The sequence below is a fragment of the Vicugna pacos genome, chromosome 13 (genome assembly GCF_048564905.1).
Source record: "Vicugna pacos chromosome 13, VicPac4, whole genome shotgun sequence".
Taxonomy (NCBI): domain Eukaryota; kingdom Metazoa; phylum Chordata; class Mammalia; order Artiodactyla; family Camelidae; genus Vicugna; species Vicugna pacos.
In genome coordinates, this window is record NC_132999.1 from 47394917 (window position 1) to 47418222 (window position 23306).

The 23306-nt window shown below is 35.0% G+C and overlaps 1 protein-coding gene across 9 annotated transcripts in view; it reads right to left on the bottom strand.

The window, feature by feature from the left end:
* EPB41 (erythrocyte membrane protein band 4.1) overlaps positions 1-23306 on the bottom strand; it is a 150656-nt gene that overhangs the window by 82581 nt on the left and 44769 nt on the right. For all 9 annotated transcript variants that reach the window (XM_072974943.1, XM_072974939.1, XM_072974942.1 and 6 more), the window contains exons 2-4: positions 11147-11624; positions 8955-9167; positions 6410-6514 (exon numbers count right to left, since the gene is read on the bottom strand). In XM_072974943.1, coding sequence (XP_072831044.1) covers positions 6410-6514; positions 8955-9167; positions 11147-11617 — 789 coding nt within the window. In that variant the 5' untranslated portion in view covers positions 11618-11624. The remainder of the gene's footprint in view (positions 1-6409; positions 6515-8954; positions 9168-11146; positions 11625-23306) is intronic.

Sequence of the window (23306 nt, forward strand, 5' to 3'; positions counted from 1 at the left end):
AAAAAGTTTAGAATTGAATTTTAGTTTTTTTAGAAAAGAGGAGCAGAGTGTCCCCTCCTCATCCTATACCAACAAGGACAAAGTCCAAGGTGTCCATCCTATTTGCCCTACCCAAGGAATGGGCTTGAACACCACAATCTTTTATTTGTTTACATGTTATATTGTGTTATATAAAGATAGTCACCACAGCGGACAATAAGCAAAGAGAACTCGTTCCTTTCATCTCCCCTGCCCCTGCAATTAACACAGGTGATTAAGAAATACATGTTAAAAAATACTAAATATAAAATTATTCTACAGTATAAAAACTAAACATATGCTTGTTTAAGCCCTGTCAGAAAGTAGGGGGTAACCTAGGTGTTTCTGCTTCTCTCACTAAGACTGAAGAACTTTAAGCTGTTATAGGTCCAAAGGCAAGAGAAGACTAAAAGCACCAACTGGTAAGTTTTGTGAAATCTCTGAGAACCATGCAATCCAGAACTCTTAGCAAAGACTATTTTCTACCACTTTGGAAAGAACATCTCCCCAACATAGTAAGATGATTCCATATTTTCCATTATTTTTAAGAGAAATCTCCCAAAGTAGCCTTAAGCTGCCAATTTCTTACTGGGATTCCATGAGCCACTCTATGAAATCTACTCTAGGGCTAGAACTCCCATCAATTTGACACAGAGAGGGCAAATTCAGATTTGTGCCAATCACATGGGACTCCAAGGTATAAAGTACCTTATAGAGCAAATTATTATTGCTTCAGTATCTAGACCTTGGAAACAAAATCAAAACTGGTGTGCCCAAGATAATAAAAATCAATATGCATAAGAATAGGTACTTAATACTCAATTTAAATTATTCAATTCAGAGCCTATTATTTAGCCTCCATATGCTAGGCACCATAGCTACAAAAAAAGGATTTAAAAATAGTGCTGCTCCTCAAGGAGCTGTCAGTCTAATGAAAGAGGCAAACAGTCAACAATTTGTTTTTTCAGAGAGGAATTCAGGAAATGCTTTTCAAAAGAACGTTTGGGAGATCTAAATTTAGGCTTGAAGAACAAACAAGAGCCAGGCAAAATAAAAGTGGAAGTAATTAGAAAGGCACAGGGTATAAAAGAGACCATGATACATCTGAGTTGCTGAATGTAGCTCAGTATAGCTGGAGCACAAAAGTAAAGGGAGAGATATAAAACAGAAAAGAACAGTAAGGGCCACATCATGGAGGCCATGGTATTCCATGCTAAGAAACTTGGACTTTATCAGGTTCTAGGCAAGGGGAAATCATTGAAGAACATAAAATAAGAGTGACACAAACTTGAGGAAGCATGGCTGCAGACAGGGAGACCAAATAAGAAGTTGTTGTTGCAGAAGACCTAAACAAGCAACTCTCCAAGGAAGACATACAAATGATCAAAAAGCATATGAAAAAATGTTCAATATCACTAATTATCAGAGAAATGCAAATCAAAACTACCATGAGGTATCACCTCACACCAGTCAGAATGGCCGTCATTCAAAAATCCACAAATGACAAATGCTGGAGAGGCTGTGGAGAAAGGGGAACCCTCCTACACTGCTGGTGGGAATGCAGTTTGGTGCAGCCACTATGGAAAACAGTGTGGAGATTCCTCAAAAGACTAGGAATAGACTTACCATATGACCCAGGAATCCCACTCCTGGGCTTGTACCCAGAAGGAAATCTACTTCAGGATGACACCTGCACCCCAATGTTCATAGCAGCACTATTTACAATAGCCAAAACATGGAAACAACCTAAATGTCCATCAACAGGTGACTGGATAAAGAAGATGTGGTATATTTATACAATGGAATACTACTCAGCCATAAAAACCGACAACATAATGCCATTTGCAGCAACATGGATGATCCTAGAGAATGTCATTCTAAGTGAAGTAAGCCAGAAAGAGAAAGAAAAATACCATATGAGATCGCTCATATGTGGAATCTAAAAAACAAAAACAAACAAAAACAAAGCATAAATACAGGACAGAAATAGACTCATGGACAGAGAATACAGACTTGTGGTTACGGGGTGGGGGGTAGAGGGTGGGAAGGGATAGACTGGGATTTCAAAATTGTAGAATAGATAAACAAGATTACACTGTATAGCACAGGGAAATATATACAAAATGTTATGATAAATCACAGAGAAAAAAATGTGACAATGAGTATGTATATGTCCATGAATGACTGAAAAATTGTGCTGAACACTGGAATTTGACACAACACTGTAAAATGATTATGAATCAATAAAAAATGTAAAAAAAAAAAAAGAAGTTGTTGTTGAGAATGATAATAGTCAAGATTTGTGACCAAGTAGATAGGGCTTGGGGGAGGGGTGGGCCGATGATGAGAGTTGGCTAGGTGTAATGGTAAAGGATAATTCCTAACTGAATCCATTCAGTGAATAGATGTAGTACTATTCACTGAAATAAGAAACGTAGGAAAGTGGGGAGGGGTATAGTTCAAGGGATAGAGTGCATGCTTAGCATGCACGAGGTCCTAGCTTCAATCCCCAGTACCTTCTCTAAAAATAAACAAACCTAATTACCCCCCCAACCAAAATAAAATAATTAATATGATAATAAAATATTGGAAAAAAAAGAAACTCAATTGACCATATACATATATGGGTCTATTTCTGGACTCTTTGTTCTGTTCCAATAAACTACTTGCCTATTAAAAAAAAGAAATGTAAAAAAAAAGGAATACATTTTCATAAAGAGGAAGAAAAAATTGGCAAAAAACTGAAAACAATCCAAATGTCCATCAACAATAGATATACATACAAGGTATATTTGGAAATCCAAGTAGCATATTTCAGGAGATAGCTGGATAAGCAGGTCTGGCACTCAGAAGAGAGATTTGAACCAGAGATATAAATTTGGGCACTTTTCCCATATAGGTGGTAGATAAAACCGTAAAAATAGATAAAAATAACCCATGGAGCATATATAGAACGAAAAGAAAGAAACTAAAGATAGACCCCTGGGGAAGATTTACATTTAAGAAATGAAAAAGGATAAAGAGCTGAGAAGTAAACTCAGAAAGAGTGACCAAAGTGGTAGGAGGAAAACAGGAGAGACTGGTATCACAGAATCCAAAGGATTAGAATGTTTCAAGCTCATCAACACTGCAAAATGGACAAGTTACATGAAGATGAAGAACTGTCAGATTTATCTTGGCAAGGACAGTTCAGCAGAGTGATAAGGGCAGAAATCAAAATGCAGTGAGTTATACCAAGTGCCAGTGAGAATGAGGCACAGCTGGAACTCTCCCTGCTGGCGGAAGTGTAAACTGGTAACACCGCTTTGGGAAACGGATAGTGGCTACTAAAGCTGAGCATACATGTATCGTCTCCAACCCAGCAATTTCTCTTCTAAAATTACATCCAACAGAAATGAATATGAGAAGATATGCACTCAAAGACATGTATGAGAACGTTCCCACAGCAGCAGTCATCAAAGCCACAAACTGTAAACCAGACAAATGTCCATCAACAGGAGAATGCATAAGCGACGTGTGATACAGTCAAACAATAAACTATTACACAGCAATTAGAATGAATGAACTACTGCTGTTCTCCACAATGTGGATGAAACCCAAAACTGAATAAGACAAGCCAAGCCTAAGAGAACATACTGCGTGGCTTCACTTACGTAAAGTTTAAAAACAGGCAAAACTAATTGATGGCGATAGATGTTAGAAAGACATTTGTTACTTCTGACGGGTGCTGGGGCTAGTGACTAGAATGGGGCACAAAGGAGGATTCTGGACTCCTCCAGAAAAAATCCTTGATCCTTTCATAAACAACTAATTCCAAGCAGGAATAAAAACTAGGAAGCAACTCATATAACTTTGACTCATAGGAGTAATAAACCTCTCACTAGGCTATAGAAGTTTGCTTGACTGCTTTTCCTATTCTATTGCCAGCCTCAGTGTGGCAATAGGCCTATTACCATGAAAGAGAGCATTCCTTGTGAGGAAAAAGTCAATTCAATTAACTTCCCTCCCTGCTAAAGTCACCCAACTGTCCACAAGCAAAACACACAAGCCCAGAAGCTCTTAAGGAGAGAAGCTACATATACAAAGGACAAACCTTCACATACAAAAAAGAAGACACCAGAGACTGGGAATGAGAAGGGGATGAAGTATTTCTCTCTTTTTTATTATGGTTGACATTTCCCCCCAACAATATGAGAAACTAGTTCTGTAGGTAGGAAATAAAAATCGAGAAACAAAGATAAAATGTAACAATCAAGGAAAGAGGAATAAAAAGCTGAAGAAGAAAATCACTTACGAAGGGGCAGCAAGCAAGGAATTTCAGGAGCTATTGGACTATGCAGCTTGGAGCAAGTCATTCTGCCTTTATATGCGCTAGTTTGCTTAATTCTAAAATAAGGGAGATGAGTCCCAAGACACCTTATAGCTCTAGAATCCTTTGTGTGTTTTCATAAAACTTAGATAAATGACTAACAAAGATTGTTTCACAGATTTAATCATTTCATGAATATCTATATACTTCTAGAGAGAGTACCTGGAAATCAGGCTTACAGACAACAGATAGATAGGGAATGGCAACTAAAATGAAGTTGGATAATCTGGCAAGATACAACAATTTTAAGTAAAAGGTATGCTGTTCTCCAGTATACCTATCCAAGAAAAGATTATTCAACCTGAACGATGCTCCAGAATGTAGGTTATGACACGCAATCTAATTTTTCTAAGCAAAGGTTTTGTTTAGTTGGTAATTTCATTTTTAAATACTACTATCATAATAACAATGATCATAACTAATTTTTATTGAGTGCTTCCTACATGTCGGGCACCATTCTACCTGCTCTTCTATAGATTATCTCATTATCATTCCTATATACCAATGAGAAAAGAGAGGTAAAAGTAATTTACCTAACTCACAATTAATGAGTGATGTCTAAAGTATAACAATATGTCTCACTGTTTCAACAAACACTTATTGAATGCCTACCACACTCAAGGCAGGTAACATGCTAGACAAGAACACTCTTAGGGAAATCACGGTCCAGTACAGAATACAGACATGGGCCCAGAACAATGGGTGATAATCAAACCACACCAAGATGCATCACTGTGAATCTCAGAACACCAAAGACAAAAAGAAAGGTAGAAATAAAGAGAGAGAGAGGGAAAAAGGGAGGAAAGAAAGAAAGAAGAAGAGTAGGGGAAAAGATTCTACTACCTTAATTTTACAAAGAGGGGGAGTGAGGGGAGTAAGGATCAAGAATCAGAATGGCTTTGACTTTCTCAATAGCCAACATGAAAAGCTAGAAGACAATGGAGCAATGCCTTCAAAATTATGAAGGCAAATTATTTCCAGCCAAAAATTCTATACCCAATCAAATTAACAACCAAATATAACGGTATAATAGAGACTTTTTCAGACATGTCATGTCTCAAAAAGATTACATCCCATGTGTAATTTCTCAGGAGTGCTCTATTAAAACACAAGGAAATGCTAGGATAAAGGAAACAAAAATCAAGAGAGAAGCAAAGCAAATACCCAGGATAATGGTGATGGGAAATACCAGGGTTAGCTATGTACAACAGAGGAAGTAACTCATCCAGACTGGAGACGTATGGCTCAAAGAGACATTATATATTGAGGAAGAACCATCACTACCGTGATGGCTTTTGCTTCTGTATTATCCCTTTAACCTGACAATGCTAAGGAAGTCTTCCCCAGATTCATTTTTGTACAAGATACTTTGGCTATGTGCTAATTGCTTTCCCTTCAATGCCTACTTCCTGGATCAGCTAATGAACCTCATTTTAACCCAAAGGAAAACTCTGCTTTGTCCTATTTTTGAGAGCTGGAAGTTAGTCATGATGAATTAGAAGCAAAAAATACAGAACAGCCCATTACCCCCTAACCATATCCTGTAAGAAACTGGCCCATCAGACCTGCCAGATGCCCTGACTACAATAAGCCCTATGTTTCCCAGGATTCACTTGCCCATTGACTTCCCTGGAAGGGGTTCTTATACAGTATCAGAGAAGTTAAAACTAGACTACGATTCAGAGATACCAACTTTTTTTCCCCATAAATGTTTTATCTAAGAGGGACAATAACACTTTTTTATTTTTAACACAGCCAGGTTCATATTTGCTGTAAAAACAAATCCAGCTTTTATATTGAGTACTTTTAACATCCCTTTATGCATAAATATATAAATGAATATAAATAAAGCAATTTAATATATGTTCATTAAAAAATAAATAGGATAGTGAAAACCACTATAAGGGAAATACTAAGTATACTGCATCTTTGAGAGACAGGCATAAATACATTCTTAACAACAATAAATGAATTAAAACCATTTTTTTAGACAGTTTCTCATATTACAAGCAGTTTCCTCACCTTAGAGGTTGCGTTATCCCAAATGGCTAGACCAAAGTAGTCTTCTTCCAAAAGATTGAGGTGTTCACACACTCGTTTAAGTAAATCTTGTCCCTTAGCATGTTTCTGCAAAGATACATATACTTTAGTTGAGGTTTCCTCTTACTCCTGTATTTATCACCATATAATATATAAAATGTCACTGTCCAATTTCCTTTTTTATCCTTGGTTACTAACACTTTCAGATGGCTACACAGTGTAAATAGAAAAATGTGCGTAACAAAAATCCTGTTTCTTAATTTGTCAGTTTAAATATGCAACAGTTATAGTTGCTTGGAAATGGTGCTACAATTCAAAAAAGAATTCCACGTTCTCTGCATTGAGCACTCCCCACCTCCATCCTAAACATTACATTCTTTATTTTTGCTGCAATATTTCCTGAAGTTGCTATGAGCCACTGTCAGTCACGGTGAGCACCTTTACCATTTAACTGAATCAGCTGTCGACACTGACAATTAACTGTGCTACGGAAATCATTAGACTCTAACATTCCCAGACCAAATGCCCCTCTCAACTCCGGGCAATGTCTCTTAGAAAAAATGCATAAAGAATAAGATTTCAGATACCCTACAGACATTACCTGTTGCAGTGGCTCTTACAGCTGTGCTACAAATCATTTCTTAATGTTTCTTTACCTAGAGAATCAAACCACTACCAATTTTGGGTACTTGTATTCCTGTTTATAGGGAGGAAATGCCCTAACTTAGGGGCTGAGACTTAAAAGACAAAAAGTTATGGCTTTTCCATTTACTAGTTAAACAACCTGAGCTGATTCAATTAATATTTCTGAACATTAGCTTTCTCATCTGTAAAATAAGAATATTTATACCTGCCCTACCTAACTACTGGAATTATCAAAAAACATCAAACATGCTAATGTCTTCTGAGAAATAAACTTTTTAAAACTTCCAAACACCGATTTCTAATTTTTTGGAATATATATATGACATCTCCTTTTCTCAATGAACTGAGTTATTTTTAATGACTATTATTAATTCGTGTAGACGTTAATTCATTTTCAGACTTAACCCATGTATACATTACATTATTTTCTTCATTTTCCCCTGTCTATGTTTTCATTCTAAATGACAAAGATGATTTGGGAATTCTTCACATACAGGTCCCTATTCCCTTATTTATAATTCCAAATCCAGAAGTTCTAAAAAAAGTAAAAAGTTGGGCTTAATTTTTGGTTTTCAGGTTTTTTTGTTGTTGTTCAAAGTTCGTCGGAAGACAAAATTTTGATTTGAACTCTTATGGGCTATTTTTTATCTTTATTTATCCAGCTTAGAATGAACTTCATATATTTTAGCACAGAAATAATGCATTTGATCATGTATCTACTGCTATATACCCTGCTGGGTGTATTATGAAACATGCAGAATATGTACTTATTGCTTTTCTAAAAACTCTAATATTCTTAATTCTGAAACACATCTGCCCCTAAATGTTTCAGATATAAGGGACCCACATCTAGATCTCGGTCTGAATGGGAAGAATGAGTGTGGAATAGCTTTTCCCGTCTGTAGACTAGCTAGTGGTGAGAAGCAGAAAAAGCAGACACTAGGGCCTCCTCTAGTTACCAGGTGTAGTAGCCTATTTTTAAAGTGCAACAGTGTATTTCTCTTGATTTCTTTTTCCAAACTTGGAGAGGGAATGCCTATTAATAAATACTGTATAATATTTTAGACTATTTGTGCTTAGATATATTTGCCTGTAACTAATTCAATTTCAAAATAATTTGCTACACATCTAAGATACAAGTATATGTGAATTGTATGTTTTATCACAAGGCTATTATTAGTAATAATCATAACAATTGCTTTCTATCAAGCATATCATAATTGACAATTACTGCTCTAGTTAAAAAATAGCTGATAGATTTTTAAGGATGTTAACATGTCTTGGAGAAGCAAAACAACAACTGAAATAACTCTGGTATTTTTATTCAATCCTGATTCAATTATTTATTCTTTCTGGAAATAATAGAGAATCTTAATAAATGGCATTACTTGATTTAAGTTTTTTATATTCTACCTCAGGGGGGCTACAGAAATACATTAAGTAAACTAAAGCTTATTAAGGTTTAGATCTGGAAGAACAGAAATGAACAAACAGTAACTTTTTTGTTGTTGTTGACAAATAACAATTATGGGGACTGCTTGATCTAGTTTCAGAAATTAAGGCTATCCTGGAAAATCTAGTCAGGGAAGATAACTCTATAAATAACACACCAATTTTTTTTTTTAAACAGAAGCGTTTCGGATTATAAAAGTAACACATGCTCAATTCACAAGATTTGGCAGATATAAAAAAAACTGGAGATGAAAATAAGACTCACTCATAATCCTCCCACCTCTCCACCTCCAGAAAATCACTACTAACATTTCAGTCCATAGAAACAGTCATTATAATGGGTCTTATCTCAGGTCACTGCACTACTTATCCAACCCTATGTGAAACAATTTGTAGTAGTCTTGATTACCAGAAATTGAAATGCACTCACCTCCACAACACATTCATAAACTGTGTCATCCAACAAAGAAACCTTGCAGTGCATGTTTCTATGTCTTCTGATTGATTTCTGGGAAGCTTTTAATTCTCTTTCTGCTTTTGATTCTGGACTTTCTTCTTTTACTTCTATTTTAGAACACTCTTCAAGTCCTCCTCCTTCCTTAGTCTCAAAATCTGGATCTTCTCTGTGTTCTTCCTGAGCAGGCTACATATTCATGACATCAGCAAGTCAGTAATAAAGACAGTTCACAAAACAGGCTATATACTCATTTGCCTATAATATTGCTACCAAGAAAAGCACTAACTGAAAAAAAACCCTTCAAAACAAATATAAGTAATATTAAGATTAAATAATTATTTTTCTATAGAAGATATGATCTCCGCAAAGATCTACAGACTCTGCTATTCTCAAAACTTTATAATAAAAGGTAGAGTCCTATCTTCAGGTAGAATCTCATCTTTCAAATAAATAAGTGAAAGTTTCAGGTAAACACCAATCTGTTGCTCTCAGCACTATAAATTCTTCCTGACCTTGCCATTATCTATTATTAAAACTGTTAATACCAATTAACTCATTTTTACCAGGTATCAGTCATGATAAATGCAAAGAAGTTTCAAAGAATTGCAAAAGACAGATTGAAATCTGGATCTCCTAGGGCAATTATTAAGTCATCCCGAAGTAATACAGGTAAGTGGGACAACATATTGGCATATATTTTTTACTTAGAAAACAATAAAATTGCTGAAAGGTTCTTAACTAAATCTCACTCTTTTCTTTCCCAAGAATACTTAATTGACACCTAGGAAAAAAGATTTAATAATTTGGCTCCCGCTTAGATATTGGAGGTGGTCTAAAAGGCTCCTTCCATCCTTCAAGACCCTCTTAAGTGCAACCTCTTCAGAGAGGCCTTCTGCTCCTTTATCTGGCCTATGCTCACACTACGAGTATTCTTCAGGGCAGTGCTGTGTTGCCTTCATAACATTTATTACAATAAATAATTATTTTGTGTTTACTACTTTTGTGTCTCTTCCATTAGACTATGAAGTCATCAAGAGTAGGAATCATGGTTGTTTTATAATAATAATGATGATAATAATAATAATAATAATAACCAACATTTATATGGCAATTACAACGGGCCATTTATTGTTCTAAAAGCACTACTTATTTGACCTCATTTTATCCTCATAATAACCCTGTGGGTAAAATACTATTATTATAACCCTTTGACAAATAGGAAACCAAGGGTAAAGAAGTTAAATTTGCCTAGGACCATACAGTTAATAAGTCAGATAACAGTATGACTCCAGAATTCGTAATCTTAATTTTACTCTTAGCACTTCTAATATACAAGTAATATTTTTAGAAACACATGTAGTGTTTTTTTTTAAAGTCTAATAAAACTGTATACCCAAACCTGAAACCTGTAATAGAAACATACAGGACTTACATATTTAACAATGCGCACATACTTCAGACATAAAAAGACTTTGAAAATAACTCTTGGAGGGGGAGGGTATGGCTCAATGGTAAAGTGCACACCTAGCATGCATGAGGTCCTGGATTCAATCCTCAGTACCTCCATTAAACAAACAAACAAACAAACAAACCTAATACCCCCTACACAAACAAAAAAGTTTTTTTAAGAGAAAATAACTCTTAGTTTGTAGATAATTAAGGCTAAAAACAAATGGGATTCCTGGAAAATAGTTTGAGTTACAGTGCTAATATTTTCCCATTTTTTTGGACAGATGACCAAATTCACAACTCATATTTAGTACAAAGGTGATGTAAAATGCTAAACTTCCTCATCTATAGCTTACACTGTGCGGTAATATGCTCTAGTTGTAGAAAACAACAAAGATAAGGCAGACATGGTTCAAACTCATCACATACCCCTGGACGGCTTGAATCTATCACAGGGCTTTTACAAAGATTTCCATAAAAGATCACGTTTTGTGATAAACTACCCCATTTCTAATAACTCCACCAAAATTAACTCTAAACCACTTCACTACTTTTTCTCCTTCTCATTAAGAAACTCCAACCTTCATGTTACTTATTTCTAGCAATGCCTAAGTCAACTGGCTTGTAAGAAATAAAACCAAATACTCTTAAATGAAAAGTGAAGTGTAAAACTTCCCTTCACCATGCCCACCTCCCACACATTCACACACCCTTACCTGCGTTTCTGCACTGCTTAATGAATGAAGATCCAAGGATGGGTCTGTTTTGAGCTCAGGTTCAGGAGCTGCAATTGGGGCCTTTAAAATGATCTCTTCATCAAGACTGGCTCCAAATTCTATCTCTTTCTGACCTTCTTCACCTTTCTCTTTAGCTGATTCTAATTCTTTGCCTTCTTCTTCAGAGACCTGAGACTTAGGCCTTTTGAGAAAAGAGGAGAAGAGCCGCGACAGGCCCCTGTTTTCTGATGTCCGCTCCTTGTTCTTGGTCAAGTCTTCATGTGTTGGAGTGCCTCCATTAGATGTTTTCAGCTTCTGCTCACACTGATTATCTCCCTCGGCTGCTGCTTGAGAAGCCTCTTCCAGCTGAATTTCCTGTTGACCCGAGTTTGTGGCTCCCTCACTCTCTTCCTTCTGTTGTTGGTGCTGTGGATTTTCAGCCTCAGCCACTAAGCTCTTCTCTGTTGTCATGATGTTGCTATTAAAAAGATGAAAAGGGTGTCTCTTAGAAGCAAAACATTATTGAAGGCAAAACCCTCAATCAGGTCAAGAGTGCCAGAATTAATATATTTAGTTATTTAATCAGCAATAGACAGTACTTTAGCCCATTAAGCATGAGACTCTCCATTAAAGCACAAAAATATATTTCCTATACATCCTGGATAAATTATTAATGCTTTGACTTGCTAAAGTTATAACATAGAGAAATTAGCTTAAAATAGTACCCCCTGAAGCCACATTAGTGAAATGCATCATATTTTAAATCCAAACTCAGAACTGTATACAGCAAATACAGTTTTCTCCTTCCTTAAAAGAGATCTTATTTTTATACTGTCCTTTGAGGGTATATCAATCTGCAGGTGCAAGGTTTCCAGGAATCATCTGCAAATTTCTCTGTATCTCAAGAGATGATGAGATTAAAAGGTTCCCCAACTCTTTATTGTTCTTTTTCTTTATATTTCTCAGAATGCATAGACTTCTCTACTAAGGACAGAAATGCAGAATTTTGATCATTTGTTATCAGACCTTACAACAGCAATGACAAATACACAGTTAAAATAACAACAAAAAATTCCTTAGGTTTTCATGTTACAATACTAAATTACAGCCTCTTCCAGAAGTATCCAACTTTAAATTCTTTAAGACCGTTTTCCCTTCTGAGAAACATGATTTTGAATGCTCATCATTTTTAAGAGCAGCAGTGAACTATTACAACAGAGGGAAATAGAGAAATAATAGAAAAAAATAAAGAAATGAAGTAGAAGAAAAATTTAGAAAGCAAGTGTTGATTCAATTTTAAGAGAAAGCAAGCTATAGACCTCACATATTTTAAACTTGTTGGTTTCTAGCCTCTTGATCTCAAAAATCCCAGTATTATTAGTCAAGCCTCATAATAACAGCCAAAGAGCAATGTCAAACCTAGTTTACCAAAGAATAACCAATACACAAGGGAACTTCTGAAACTCTAGGCAATAAAGTTGACTACTGATGATCTTACACTTCAATTCACTGCTATACCTAAAAGTACTCCACTCAAAAGCAGTATTTACATTATCTTTGCTTCTGCTCCATACTGTTTAGATGAAGTAATTTCCTTTGGATGTCAACAGTCTAAATTAATGAACCATATTTAGCCCATTCCCTCCCTCAGATCCTTTATATTTGCTGTTCTCTCTACCTATGCTGTTCTTCCCTGGCTATTTGAAAGCTGGTCCCTCTCATCATTACTGGCTTTGCTCAGATGTCACCTCTTTAGAAAGGCCTCCAGGACACATTCTGTCTAAGATAATGGCCCTTATTCCTCCAGATGGCTTCACAGCACTAATGCACTTTTTATTATTTACAATTATCCTGTTACCTTATTTGTTTACTGGTTTATTGTCTTCTCTTCCCCCAAATAAAAGTCTCAAGAGGACAGAACAGTACCTGGCACATTATAAGTATTAATAAAAGTCTGTTGAATAAGTTAATTTCAACTGAATATAACTGACAAATAAAAACTACAAAGGCATTCTCTAAATTATTCAGGTAAATTGACTTCAAACACACAGGTCCTATGCTAGATCCTAGAGATACAACAGTAAACAAAACAAAACAAAAAAAGATCTAGTCATCATGGATGATTCAACTTTAATAAAAATAATGAAAGAAAAATTCAAGAGAACTCCAATTTACAATATGAGTGAAATCTAAATACTTGTGTATAAATGGAACAAAGCAGTGAAAAGGGAAGGAAGCTAATGGTATTGAGCACTATTTCTGTGTCAGGACCTATGTCAGGGGCATTATCTACATTATCTCAAACAAGCCTTTCAATAACCATGCAAGGGAAAGAGAAATCACTTAATCTCATAGTTAAGGAAACTAAAAGTCAGAAAGTAACTGGTCATGCTGCTAGCAGGTGACAAACCACAACAAGTGGTATTGAAATAAATAAAGGTATATTAATAAAAGGAAAAGTCTTTACGTGAGCTCTTACTGCAGATCTATTCAAATTACTTCATTTTGAGCATTAAAAAATTTGTAAGTAATAAAAATATTTAAGAAGCACATTTTCTATTCTTATCTACTAAGTCATCAAAATTACTCTGCTTTAATAAAATATGCAATTCGGTCTTTGTAAGTACTACTTAAACATTTACCATCCAATACACATTCTGAATTTGTTACCCTTCAGTGAGTTATGTTTGTACTTAAATGAAAGAAATAAAACTGTCTTCTGACACAAACAGATGGAAAGATATACCATGTTCTTGGATTGGAGGAATCAATATTGTTCAAATGGCCATACTACCCAAGGCAATATACAGATTCACTGCAGTCCCTATCAAATTACCAATGGCATTTTTCACAGAACTGGAACAAAAAAATGTTAAAATTCTTCTGGAAACACAAACCCTGAATAACCAAAACAATCTCGAGAAAGAAGAACAGAGCTAGGGTAATCATGCCCCCTGACTTCACACTATACTACAAAGCTATGGTAATCAAAAAAAGTATGGTACTGGCACAAAAACAGACACACAGATCAATGGAACAGGATAGGAAGTCCAGAAATAAACCCATGCACTTACGGTCAATTAATCTATGACAAAGGAGGCAAGAAAATACAATGGAGAAAAGACAGTCTCTTCAATAAGTGGTGCTGGGAAAAATGGACAGCGACATGTAAAAGAATGAAATTAGAGCATTCTCTAACACTGTATACAAAAATAAACTCAAAATGGATTATAGATCTAAATGTAAGACTGGATATTATAAAACTCCTAGAGGAAAACATAGGCAGAACACTCTGACATAAATTGCAGCAATTCTTTTTTTGAACCAGCTCCTTGAGTAATGGAAATACAAGCAAAAATAAGCAAAATTAAAGGCTTTTGCACAGCTATGGATACCATCAACAAAATGAAAAGACAACCTATAAAATGGGAGAAAATATTTGTAAATGACGCAACCAACAAGGGACTAATTTCTAAAATACATAAACAGCTCATACAGCTTAATTAAAAAAAAAAAAAAGCAACCGAATCAAAAAATGGGCAGAAGATCTAAACAGGCATGTCTCCAAAAAAGACATCCAGATGGCCAAAAGGCATAAGAAAAGATGCTCAACATTCATAATTATTAGAGAAATGCAAATCAAAACTACAGTGAAGTATCACCTCACACCAGTCAGAATGGCCATCATTAAAAAGTCTACAAATAATAAATGCTGGAGAGGATGTGGAGAAAAAGGAACCCTCCTACACTGTTGATGGGAATGTAAATTAGTACAGCCACCATGGAGAACAGTATGGGGGTTCCTTAAAAAACTAAAAATAGACTTACCATATGATCTAGTAATCCTATTCCTGAGCATATATCTGGAGAAAACTGTAATTCAAAAAGACACATGTACCCCAATGTTCATAGTAGCACTATTTACAATAGCCAAGACATGGAAACAACCTAAATGTCCATCAACAGATGACTGAATAAAAAAGACATGGTATATATACACAATGGAATGCTACTCAGTCATAAAAAAGAATAAAATAATGCCATCTGCAGCAACATAGATGGACCTGGAGATTGTCATTCTAAGTGAAGTAAGCCAGAAAGAGAAAGAAAAACACCATATGATATTGCTTATATGTGGAATCTAAATAAACAAACAAACAAACCACAAATGAACTTACTTACAAAACAGAAACAGATTCATAGACATAGAAAACAAACTTATGGTTATCAGGGGGTAAAATGGATGGAAAGGTATAAGGGAAAGGGAGTTCGAGATTTGCAGATACTAACTAATGTATATAAAATAAACAACAATTTCATATGGTATAGCACAGGGAACTATATCTAATATCTTGTGGTAACCTACAATGAAAAAGAATATGAAAACGAATATGTTATGTATATGTGTGACTGAAACATTATGCAGTACACCAGAAATTGACACAACATTTTAACCGACTATACTTCAATTAAAAAGAATGCAAGAAAATAAGTAAATAAATAAATAATTTCAAAAAAAATTGTCTTCAATTCCTCCTTATATTAGGAGTAGACAACTGATTTTTCCAAAATTCTTTTTCTTTACTCTCTAAGTAATCAATTGGCCCAGAAGGAAAACCTGGATATCAAACCACCAGTTATTTTAAAAGAGTAATGACTTCAGAGCACCAATTTACTTATTTCCATTACAAAAATAAAGAGGACAGGTTGAGGATTTAGCAATATTTTCCACAGAGTTCAGATATGGCTTATTCACCTTACTGAAAAGACACAGAAACCACTTCTATAATAAAATTTTCCTATATAATAGATTTACAACAAAATCTGTCATAAACATTTAAAAATCATAAATCTTTTATGAACATTTTAGCAGATATGATAATTACTTAATCCTCACTTTTAGTAATCTTTTACTTGTATCTTTCAGTAAATAAAGAGTATTCTTGTGTTTTATAATTTTTTATCATTTGAAAAATAAAAGAGATTTTCTAAGGCTATTCCTATAATTGCTTTCACATGATAGGTTGTCTTATCTCTAAGAAATTAGCTGAATGAGTATAAGTACTCAAGTGTTAAAAAAAACTTTTTAAACACAGAGTAACAATCTGTAAGCTATGTGCATACTTGTTAAATTTTAATGTAAATCGAATCACCTAGTAATCTTGTTAATATATAGATTCTGATTCAGCAGAATGGAATGGGGGCTGAGACTCAACCTTTCCAACAAGCTCCCAAATGTTGCCAATACTGCTGGCCCACTGACAACATTTTGAGCAGCAAGGAAGAGAAAATCATTATTTCTTTGGGAACATACTCAAAATGCATAAGAAACAAAGATGGCAAAAGCACTTTTAGAAAGTGGAATATGAACAGTGAGAAATACCTGACACAATAAATGTTCAACAAATGTTTGCTGAATTAATGAATGAAGCAAAGAATGCAATATATTATTCGAAGTTGACCATTAACATGTTTTTAGAACTCATTTGGCGCTTAATCAAAAGTTAACTGAGATTTTTAACCATAATATTGTGACAATTTCAAGTTATCCATGCAGCTGTGACACTTGTCCAGAGTCAGTGTTCTGCTTATCCCCATTGATATGGTCTCTGTCCACATTTAGGAAGAAATGATCAAGACATATGAATAAGGAATTAGAGAATAACATCTACCAGTGTAAAACCAATACATTTTGCCACATACTTGGACGTATGTAAAAAACAAGTTGAATATAAGTAAAGAGATAAGAACACAATATAAGGAATAGGCACACAGCAGAAGGGCAAAAGAATTCTATTAGAACATATGGAAACCAACCTCAGGTAATATCATAAATGCAAGAAAACAACCAGGAAATCAGACAATGCAGTATTCAGCACAGATGCTATAATTCAGTCTATGCAAGGGAAAATAGATAAATTAATGATCAAGGACAGTTTTCGTGTATGTTCTTGTCAACCATGCACATATAAGTAGCAATGCATTTAGTAAGAGCCACAAGAGCAAAAGATAAGGGGGGTAGGTGTGGAGGGATTACATAAAAAAAATGAAACCAATAAATCAGGCAAATATTTCCAGTTAACTCTGAGGCTGATCAAAATTAAACAAATAAGAAAATTAATAGCAAAATGAAAAACTTCTATGGAACATTTATTAAAAGCTCAAATAAACTCATCCTGACAAATCTGTATACATGCAGACAAGTTCTTCACATTACAAATGATAGAATGGGTAACCAGAGGAAAAGATACAAAAAAGCCAAGCAACAAAGACAGGATAAATGCTCTAAAACAGGCCCTTCCTGTGTAAATGATACTATTTTTCATTCTGGACACAAAATCCAAAAGGAGGCATCTATTTACTTAATGTCAGAAAGAAGTCTTTTGATTAAAAAAAAAAATCAGCACAGCCCTGAAGACAAAGTAGAGTTCCCATTCCATCTCAATTCTAATCCTCCAAACCCTAGGAATTATACCCCATCTGGTATCAAAAATACACTTGTTTCAATAGTGTGCATCTGTTGACTTTAGGCAACTCAGATCTTTTAAAACCTGACACTGAGCAGATTACAAGGGCTGGACAATAGCTTTCATCTTTTTTGTATCCTTTCTAACATTAGTACAGTTAGTGCTCCACTAATGTTTCTTAGGTGGAAAACTGTAAAAATACTACAGTTTGGTACTATTAAGAACATTTCCTTTATAATCACCATTTAGAAATAAAGTCTAATAATTTAATTATTGGTAGTACTCTTCAAATTTGCTCACTGAATATCTATCAGTGTTTACTGAGTGCTAATCATGTATAAGGTTTTAGCTCAGCTCTTTGAGAGGGAACCAAAATAGTTAACATATGATTCTTAAGGAGATAAGACATATATGCAAATAACTAAAACACAAGGCAATACCTGATGCTTAATCAGACAAGGCTTCATGAGTGGAACAGAGAAGTATAAAGTAAGTACTTTCAATGAGAGTGATCACAGAAGGCCATGAGGAAAGGGTGGGTTTTAAGTTATACTTTGAAGAATGAGTATAAGTTGTCAGTAGAAAGCAACCTAAGTGCAAAGGACAAATGAAACTCCAGACAAGGGAACTGGCATTAGCAAGAATACTGCAGCTATTCAGAAACTAGTAAGTAGACCAGACTGGTTGAAACAGGGCTACAAAATGGGAGTAGAAGGAGATATGGTTAGAAGAGAATTATCATTCAAAATAATAATAGTAGCTGCCATTCACTGAATACCTACTAAATACCACACATTATTCTATATACTCTACCATGTTATCTTAGAACCATCCTATAAGGTAGATGTTTTCACTTCTCAGATAAATATAAACAGGTTCTGGGAGGTTAAAAATTCTGCCTCATCATAGAATTAAGCCATGCTTCAATGAAACTATTAATATACTACAAGGTGGTGATTCTATTGTAAATTCCCAGGATAGTGTCTGGGTTTCCAAATCTTGGTGCTTCTACCCCAGTGTTCTCTGCTAAAGAAACTCCTATCTGGAACCCTCTTACACTGTTGGTAGGAATGTAAATTGGTACTGCCACTGTGGAAAACAGGTTTCTTAAAAAACTAAAACATAGAGCAACCATATGATCCAGCAATCTCACTCCTGGGGTATATATCCAGAAAAGACGAAAACTCTTAATTTGAAAAGATACATGTACCTTAATGTTCATAGCAGTACAATTTACCATAGTCAAGACAGGGAAACAACAAATGTGCCCATCAACAATTGGTTTAAGAAAGTATGGTAGATATCTGCAATGGAATATTACTCAGCCATCAAAAAGAATTAAATATTGCCATCTGCAGCAACATGGATAGACCTACAGAATATTATACTAAGTGAAATAAGTCAAAGAGAAATGTTATATGATATCACTAATACATGGAATCTAAAAAATAATACAAATGAGGGGAGGGTATAGCTCAAGTAGTAGAGCACATGCTTAGCATGCACAAGGTCCTGGGTTCAATTTCCAGTACCCTCTCTAAGAATAAACAAACAAACAAACAAACCTAATTACCTCCCCCTACCAAAAGAAATAATAATAGATAAATAAATAAATAAAAATTTAAAATAATACAAATGAGTCTATATACAAAACAGAAACAGACTCACAGACATAGAAAACAAACTTATGATTACAAAAGGGGAAAGGAGGGGAGGGGAATAAATCAGGAGTATGGGATTAACAGATACAAACTTCTATAAATAAAATAGATAAGCAACAAGGATTTACTGGATAACACTGGGAATTCAATATCTTGTAATAACCTGTAATGGAAAATAATCTGAAGAAAAATATATAGAAAACTATAGAACTGAATCATTTTGCTGTATACCTGAAACTAACACAATATTGTAAATCAAAAATACTTCAACTAAAAAAAAGAAAGAAACTCGTATCTGTGAAGAATTTATGGACAGGCTATTCAGTCTGGTCAAGATCACCTCTATTCCCACCAGTTTCAAGTCCCCAATTCATGTATGTATTTCTCTTTCCATAGAGTGTATGTAAAGATGGAATGGGCAGACAGGGAAAGACAGGCAAAGAAGACAGATTATGAAAGGACTTGAAAATCATGCTAAATAGGTCCAACTTTATGCTGAAGGTGATGGAGAACCACTGAAGGTTTTTAAACAGGGCAATGGGTAAACAAAGTGGAGGCAGAAGAGACTAGAAGCAGAGAGAAAGTCAACAAATGACTGGGTAAATTCTGGTTATCAGTGAATAAATTCACAATGGGACGCCTTAGGGAAGCTGAAACCAATACTGGGCAGAGAAACTTGAAAGGCCTTGCAACTAAGCCTTAAGAACTACTGTTGCCCTTAGTTTCTCTAGGTTATTCTCATTAGCATGCTTCTCATTAACCCAGGCAATTTCATGTCTGAGCCTGAAGGTATTTTCAAAACACACTTCCTTGACCCACCTCTGATAAATGGCTTAATAAAAGAGGTACAGCAATAAAACCAAACTAGAAAAGAGAAGGGAAGAAAGATCGATATCTCACAGGTATCTCCATACATGTCCAAAATTAAACTCTTGATTCTCTCTTTTTCCTCTCCCAGGAACTGGCTCAATCATACCACCCAGTAAAGGAGCTCTAACCAGAAACCTAAACATCATCCTTGGCTCAGTCGTCCCCATTTCCCTTCTCAATCAAATCCCTCTGTTAATTCTATACAGTCTACCTCTGAAATAAAATTAGAATCAGTCCACGTTTCTCCTCCTGTATTGCTACCATGCTTGTGAAAGCCTCTTTCACTTCTCACCTGAACTACAGGTCCCTGTATGATATCAACAACCCCATTCTGTTCCACTTTTCCTCCTCCTCTCTCTTCTATAGTCACACTAGTCAAGTACTTTCTTGGCTTAAGTCATCTGCACATGCCATTTCCTTGCACTAGAATATACCCCACCCTCTGCAATGTCTGTGTTTTTCTTATACTGCAAAATTCAGCTTCAATAATTCCTCCTCAAAACAATCTTTCTTGACTACCGTAATATTTACATAAGTCTTGCCATGAGTTCCTTCCCCAGTTCTCTATCCTAGTACCTATTTATTTCCTTCATGGTACTTCTCTCAATGTATACGAATATACTGTTGTTTACCTGTTTGGTGGCTGTCTTCCCCACTCCAATAACCACACTGTAATATCCATGAGAGAAGGGCTCTTTTCCCTTCTGCAGTATACCTAGTACCTAGATCAGAACCTGTGCTGCTACCAAGCACAGAACCTAGTACTTGGCACTGAACCTAGTATCCAGCACAGAACACTGTAGGTACTCAATAAATATTTATTCAGTAAATGAATAACTGTAAGGAAAAAGAATAACTTATGTTTAACCATATCAATTACACATATACAGGATGGAGGTTATCCAATTTGAAAATAGTTCATAAGAAAAGAATGTTAAGGTCTTAACTGAACACACTCCAACAGAGATAAAATTCTAAAACACCTAAAAATCTTCAGCTGCATTTCTAGATTTACAGTGACCATGGCACTTATTTGACTCTTCAACATGTATTTTCTGAGAATGTTACAATGTTCTAGGCAATATGGTAAGTAGCCAGCTACAACAGTGAGAAAGACAAACTTAATACCTAACCCCCTGGGCTACACTCTCCAACCAGAAGATCATGGATGTCAGTCTCTCAGTTCTCGCTATTTGTATTGCATCTTAAATCTTACATTCAGTTCTGGGCAGTTTATTTTAAAGAAATCAGAATCTATCCAAAGAAGAGAGCAAAGATAATGATGTAATTTGAAATCATGTCATAAGGCAAATAATTGAAAGATACTAAGATACTTAGCCTAGTCTAAAAAAAAAAAATAGAGAATAGAGAACAGGGAAGTAATTGCTGCCATCACAGACTTCAAGAGCTGCCAAACTCTGTGTGATTCCTAAGAGCAAAACTCAGATTAGTCTACGGAAATTACAAAGACACAGTTTTCATTTCAAAATAAAAGGAAAAAATTCTTAGGAATTAAAGATACCTAATATTTAAATGACCTGCTTAGGAATAGTGAGTTTATTACCACTGGAAATATTCACTAGGAAGCTGAATGACTATCTGTCATGGAAAAAGTCTTCTTCCATTAAGTGGGTCCTTACATTAAATGACCTCGAAGGTTCCATCCAATACTAAGATTTTACAGACAGGAAGGAAGGTAATGAAGAAAACAACAGAATCCAGTTAACATCCCTTCAGACAGAAAGAAAAAATGTTCAAGTACAGAACTCAGAAAATTTGCTAGAAAATATTTGTTTCTCAAAAAAATCAGTCACCTCAAAACCGCAGCAAAGTATCTTTCCTTTGTAACTCAATTTAAGTATGCTAATTAGGACTAGAAAAACAGGATAACCCTCTATGTAAAATATAAAAATGAGAATTTAAAAATACAAAAGAGATTCTTTGTGATTCTCCCTTCATCCTCCCAAAATTATTTTGAACCTTAAACTACTCCTTATGTAGACTTTTAAAGAACACTTGCCATACTGAATGAGTCAGGAATGTCACTCAGCATGAACATGCTGTTTTCAACAACTTGGTTTTTAATTTAAGTCATTTCCATGGTGACTAACACCACTGAGTCAACTCATTCAAAGATATTTTTAAATAAACAAACTCTTACTCATCTCCTTCTAAGAAAACCAAAATACGCTCTTTACTTCTCCACAAAATTCAAGCTTGTACTTAGACGATGTCTAGACATATTCTAAAAGTACACTACCTGGACCCTCCCAGAAGAATACACTATCCTCATGATTACTAGACATTACTGAGGAAGATGTGAGACCAAAATATTCACTTTCCACAGAACTGAGTTTTACTCCTTTTAATTGTCAAAATATGTTAGTTTAGCTATTCTGAATGGAAATCTTTATTAAATGGATTATATGCATCTTTGTTTCCTGTAAAAAAAACCTATAGAATATAATTAAACCTTTATTGATTTAGTCATCATTATGAACCTCAATTACTATGTAGTGCTAATGTCCTCAAGGGCTACTGAAGCCTACAGGGATAGTGAGCTCTGCCACAAGGACACCTGAGCACTGTAGGGTCATGTGTGTGTGTGTGTGTGTGTGTGTGTGTGCGTGTGTCACGCACGGGTGTGTACCTGCTTTTAGTAGTTTTCCAGTTTGTTCATTTGCAGAAATAACTCACATTTCTTGCTAATGTCAAGATGGCCTGCCAACAAGTAGCTTCCAACATCTCCTTTCCTAATCTGCTATTTGCTAATCTATCATTGATTAGGAACTCAAATAGCCAAATGTGTTAAAACTGTGTCTAAAATAAGTGCTAAGGAAGAGTAAGACTAATACTTCACATTATTCATTGGAGTAATTTAAACACATGCATCTTGGGAAATCTATTTTAGCCTTTTAAATATAACAGTTTGAGGTTTCCATTATATTGTGACTAGTTGAAGCTGTTAAGTAAGTGATTTTCAGATAAATCACTTCAATGTAACAGCCATTCTCTTTCTTTACAAGTAGAAATCAAAAGTCTTTAATACTGTTATTTATATAAAGTGTTGTATTCATATAAATTCTTCTGGAAAACCAAAAACAAAGTTACGGTTTGGTCTGAAAATGGAAAAGAAAGGGTGGAGAACTACTTAATAGCAAC